General features: G+C 39.2%; 1 protein-coding gene across 1 annotated transcript in view; it reads right to left on the bottom strand.

Moving 5' to 3' along the window:
* Positions 1 to 295: 295 nt before the first annotated feature.
* shank3a (SH3 and multiple ankyrin repeat domains 3a) overlaps positions 296 to 6000 on the bottom strand; it is a 181033-nt gene continuing 175328 nt past the window's right edge. Inside the window, exon 29 of the mRNA XM_086298422.1 lies at positions 296 to 2576. Coding sequence (XP_086154548.1) covers positions 2012 to 2576 — 565 coding nt within the window. The 3' untranslated portion in view covers positions 296 to 2011. The remainder of the gene's footprint in view (positions 2577 to 6000) is intronic.

The following is a 6000-nucleotide window of genomic DNA, read 5'->3' as shown; positions in this document are numbered from 1 at the left end:
CACTGCCAGCAGAAGCTACTCATGAGTACAATTGTAGATTTGTATTGTTAAAGGAAAATTCAGTGGTTTTTTTTAAACAACCTGCGCCTTATTGTTTTGAGTTGTAGCTGTCCCTCTGTTTATGATATTTTACTCACTTAGAAAATGGTAAAGATCGAGGAAAGCAGCAATAATGTCAGGTTGTAAAATACTGAATTTTCTTAAGACCTTGCAGAGGCTTTCCCATCCCCACAGCCTGAGAAACTACAGACATTCCCTGCAGTGGCATTTCAGAAGGGCATACACATCAAGCTCATTTAAGCTTGTATGGCAAGTTTTTATTGGTTATACAGGTAAAGGAACACAATTATTAGCTTTTTAAAAAAAATTATTTGAACAGTTAAAGCTTGTTTCTCCAGGTTTCCATGCTTGGAAATTGATACCAGACCTTGTGCAAACTGGTCTAAGTAACACTATCGGGGACAGGGATGGAATCTTTACTAGCTCTCTAACAGACTATGGTGGTGTTTAACTGTTGAAGTGTAAGAAAAATTCAATTTCTAGTAGTAAAACAGCAAGCAACCTCTTCATGCTGGTGCCCCAAACTTCCATCCCTGAGTGATAAACAGGCATAAGATGAAGAGCCCCTTTAAAGCCAGTCAGCTTGCACATAGGTGGCCGGTGCCCTTGATGTGTTATTGTGGATACACAGGCAGCGGGATCTGTTGCTGAAGCAGTAGGGATGGGTGTCAACTGGGGTCTCAGCCTCACATTACGGGATGCCCTTTAGTATGAAGGAAGACCGTAAGAAAATAAAAACAAACAACAAACTCTTTGTCAAAAACATGAAGCAACTCGTCATGCTACGGTTCAAAAAAGGAGTGACCATAAGGAAAGTTGGATACCTATGACAAAAACTTCATTTCCATATTTATATACTTTTTCCTTTCAAATATATATATATATATAGAATACTTATATATATGTACGTATATATATAAGTATGTATATAATTGGTAGAAATGAGTAAACTATTAGTGGAATAGATTTAAAGATTTCTCTCTGCCTTCTATACTAAAAACCAAAAAAACAGGTGCAGATTAATTTATTATATTTCCTCTTTGCAACATTGTCTTTTCTCCTGAAAGCTATATTTAAATACATATATATATATATATATATATATATATATGTATATATTATATAATACCTATATATATTATTCCCTTTGGAAAACCAAAAAAAGAAACTGATTATGAAAAAAAGCCACGAGTGTTGGTTAAACATTCTCCAAATATAATAGATAGCACAGTCTGGGTACCAAGGCAGAGGGGGTTTTCTCCCACGGTTTACTTTGTGGAGCTCCGACTCTGGGCTCTAAAGTCTTCGGTTTAAAAACAGCACGTATACAGAAGACACACCTTTTTCAGGGCTGTGTGTCCGTAGCACTGTGTTCATTGCTGTTGATCTCTGTATAAATATTTTGAAAGGCAACTGAGCTTTCTGTGTGGAACAAAAAATTCTGCCTCCTCCTCCTCCTCCTTTACTCGAACTGCAAGAAGGCTTTCAGCAGCCTAATAGAGGGACCTGGGGGGTTATTATGGGAGGGGAGGTAGAAAGGAGAGGAGGGAGCGAGAAAGTGGGGATGTTACTAAGGAAACAAGTGAACCTTTCACAAATCAAATGTTCTAATTGGAGCTCGTCTGGCTCGTCTTAGCAAAAAATAATTAAATAAAAACGCCAAATATCATTTTGGGCCTGATTTAATTGGCCACAAAAGCAGGGTGGTGGGCAAGAAGAAAAATGAATGTATCGACGACTCCTCTTCAGTGCATTGCCAAGTGCAGGGTGTTAATGCAGAATGGAAACAGAGTGTGCCTAAGAGCTGCAGGTCAACATTTGTGATGCCGAACATAAAAGCAGCCGGAGTAAAAGAGGAGCGGCCCCTATCGCATCGCTTATTTTCCTTAACCCCCGAATCTTCTGTCTGTCTTCACCGATCTCCATCTGTGGCTGTGTCTCAGGGCAGGGGTCAGCTCTCCAGCAGCTGTTTCAGTGCTCGCTCAATGTTCATGCGGTGTCCGACTCGTGTCACTCCCAGCTCTGCAAAGTCATCCTTGGTTAGAGCAGGGAGGTGAGAACCTTCGATCTCATGTTCCTGAAACCCTGCTCTGTGCTCCCCCAGGTTGATGCTCTCCAACCAGTCTCCAACATCATACTTGTTCCAGAGGTGGAGGGGTTTTTGGTGAAAGGGTCGTAGAGCTAAAAGTGGTGAACCTAACCCAGGTGAATGGGAAGGTGACGGGGACGGAGAGCGAGAGCGGGAACGGGCGCTGGAGCTCCTCATTACAAAGCGGACCTCCTTTGGCTCCTGGGGTAGGCTGAGGCTCGAGGATTTGAGGATAGTTTGTGGCGGTGTGGTTGGTGAGGTTGGTAGGCCGTAGCCTGAGAATCGTCCAAGAGGGTCGCCCCGATCAGGTGAGCCTGGACTAGGGGTGCGTCGGGTGATGGGGTAGCGACTGCCAGGGCGGATGGTGTATGTGGTTCCATAACTTCTTTGAGAGATGGTGTGGAGCTCACCTAGGCTGCTGAAAAGTCTGGTGGAAACAGACAGAGGCACAAGGCTTTAAGAATAAGGAAGACTGTTAACGAAAATAAAATAAAGAAGAAAAAAATGACACTTTGGGTTATAGAGTGCAGTAAAAAAATATTTGCCCCATTCCTGATTTCTTAGTCATTGTTTTTCTTGCATATTTCTCACACTTGCATTTTTCAGATCATTTTAATGTTAGACAAAGAAAACCAGAGTTAATAAAAAATGCCATTTTTAAATTATGATTACATTTATTAAGGGAAAAAATTTATCCAAACGTGAAATGTTGCCACCTAAACCTAATAACTAGTTATGCCACTCAATTGCAATCAAGCATGAGCAATGAGTCTTTACACTGTGGAGGAATCCTGATCCTCTCATCTTTGCAGAACTATTTTAATTCAGCCACACTGGAGGGTTTTTGAACATGAACAGCCTGTTTAAGGTCATGCTAAGGCACCTTGGTAGGATTGAAGCTTTGACTAGGCCACTACAAAATTCATTTTTTATTTGTTTTTAGCCATTCAAAGCCTACTTCATATTGCCAGACAGGTTCTATTTAAGTGACTTCTTGATTCAAGGGTGTGGCAGTAATCATGCTTGGATGTCCAGTGAAACTAAACATTTAGTCACAATGAATTTGTGATTTAACAAGGTGGGCAATTGTATTTCCTCATTGGGCCAGGTAGTTTTGGATAGCTTTTTTCCCTTAATCGATAACATCATTATATTAAAACTGCATTTTTGTATTTATTTGAGTTATGTTTATCTAATATTAAAATTTGTTTGATGATCTGACAAATGTAAGTACGAGAAATAAGTCAAAAAAAAAAAAGAAATCAGAAAGAGGGCAAATACTCTTTCACAGCATGTATATAAACAGCAGTCATTCATTTTAAAGTAGGTTAGTGCAGAAGAGAGGTTAATGGCTGTTAGAAAGATCAAACTAGTCAGACTAAGAACATCTAGCTATGCAAGTGACTACAGGGTAGTTCTCCAAAATAAGAGCCCTAGCCCTAATTTTTACTCACACCCATAAAAACCCCTAGTCCCTGTGACATTAATGAGCGTGTTTTTGCTATGATTAATTCAATTAAAGCTGTTGAGTCCTACTATAAGCATCCTTGAATAGGTTAGTGTGACCAACATTAGATTACAAATACAGTGTTTAAACAGATGTATTGTGTTACACTGAAACTGCTGATATCACTAACCTGAAAGCAGAATTCATTTTCTAATGTGTGACAAATTCTGTAGAAACAAACGCACACACACACACACACATCCAAATTTAGATGCAGAAGGCAGATCTAAAAGTAGAATATTAAATTTGATTTTCAGCTCTCTTGCACATTAGTTACATTTTGACTCACTCAAAAAAATGGATACAGTAAATATTCAATTTCATGACCACGAATTACATTGTTTGAAGAAACAGGTGGGAATTGTTGTTAAACACTAATTAGCATTATTTACTTGTTAATCAAAGGAGTAAATGATCTTGGAAGCTTGGCTAACACTTAATTCAGTGCAATACGTTTAGCATTTAGGAACTCTGAGAAAGAAGGATCGTACTCACGTAAACACTGAGGTATAACTATTATTTTTTTATAGTGACCTGATATGGGATAATAGTTTAAATAGTCTAGTCACCTTTTTTAACATATATATATATCACTCTTTTTTTGAAAGTTATTAGAAGCATAAATTTTTGACAGTCTTAGAGACTGAACGTTAGTATAAGAACAAGAACAGTAAGAAAGAGGGATGGATACAATTAAGGAAATTTTAGCTATCATTGTGCAAGCAAGGAAAAACTGATAGGAGAAACTAAACTACTGAGTTACTACAGTGGTGTCTTTTTCATGCACGTTAACATGTCTGAAGGTGTAGCACACGTTTTCCATCTCCTGCATGTTTTTGAAACTTTTTTATTGGGTGAGATTTGGAGTAAAAGAGTGTAATGAAAGACCGGTAGCTAAGCAGCACTCGGGCTGGAAAAATGTTCAGACTACGGGGAGCCGACAGATATGAGATGAGCTCCATGCGCACTTACACAGTCGTCCTGCCCTCCTGGGCGCACAGTCAGTTCTAGACCAATCAGATCAGAGCAGCAGGGCGGAGCATGCAAGGTGAGCAGAGAGAGAGCAATGGGAGAGAATGTTAGCATCACTCAATGAGACGCAGCCTGCCAACCAGACTTATAATCTGCCTCAGCCCGCTCCGCTGTCTTTGCTGTGCGTCATCTACATGTATAGGTGTATGTGACTGTGTGAGTGTATGACTGTTCATCAGTAGATGGGCATGAATGCATTTTTGTGCTTGGGTTGCTCTACATGTCAGCATGACAAAGACAGCAGAGTGGGTTTCAGCACCTGAAGGTCTGACCAGTGGGCTACATGAGAGAGAAATGAGCACACTGTTCACATATCAAACACTGCACAAAGAAAAACGAACAAATAAAGAAACACAACAGGACAGCACATGTCTCTTGACTTTTAAAGCTGCTTTTGTACTTCGTTTCACATACATTTATATAAGAAAATAATCTTTTTTTTTAACATGGATTTGTATGTAGAGCACAGTATATAAGCGGTGAATGCACGTGTGTTTTGGTGGAGCATATTCTGTTTTATCATGGTTTAAAATACAAGACAGTCAAGGATCATGGCCATCCTCAACACAAACACTGAAAATCAAAACAAAGTTATGCAACTTTCATTAAAAAAGAAATAAAATAAAAAAACAAAGGAAAGAAAACCAAAAAGCACAACAGAAATGAGAAACACACTTTTGTACGTGACCCAAAGCTCTGATACACAGCACATGAACAAGGTGGAGACAAAATTCAGCAGTGTAGTTTTTGAAGGGGTTTAAATGGGGCACAGAGGGGATGGGGTAAGTGATCGACGAATGTGACAATTAAGAGTGCGGAGATGCTGATGCTCTACGTGAAATGCTACAGCAGGTGAAGAGACACAGAGGCAGAGAGGGAGAGAGAGAGAAATAATGGTGTGCGCAGTCATCTTTTTTACAGCCAAGGGCAATCAACTGTCAGCATGTAGATAGTGGTGATCTCTTCATTTGGATAACATTAGGAAGGTGTGAATCCAGTCTGAACCGGTCTTACTTGATATGTTGTATTTGATATAATTCGAGCTTCATATTTAATTTATGGTCATCCAAAAGTCCAGTGTCTTGTACAAACAGGGATTTAGGACACCAAAGTATTAGGACAGCACATTTCTGTTTCTAATAGCAGTAATGAATTCCTCTGTAAAGACACATTGCTTTAACCCTGAACCATTAAATAATTGCCCGAAAGTCACATTTTTTAAAATTATTTTTAACAAAATCAATATTAATTTGCATATTTTAGTTGTGTAGTTTTGTATCATATTTGCTACATGTGTACGGAGGCCCTGAGA

The sequence above is a fragment of the Aulonocara sp. 'chitande type north' Nkhata Bay genome, linkage group LG7 (genome assembly GCF_057382095.1).
Source record: "Aulonocara sp. 'chitande type north' Nkhata Bay isolate Kocher_YH1m ecotype deep benthic linkage group LG7, A_spYH_male_GT1.1, whole genome shotgun sequence".
NCBI lineage: Eukaryota > Metazoa > Chordata > Actinopteri > Cichliformes > Cichlidae > Aulonocara > Aulonocara sp. 'chitande type north' Nkhata Bay.
The sequence above is the reverse complement of the archived record's forward strand: the minus strand, read 5'-3'. Positions and strand labels throughout refer to the sequence as shown.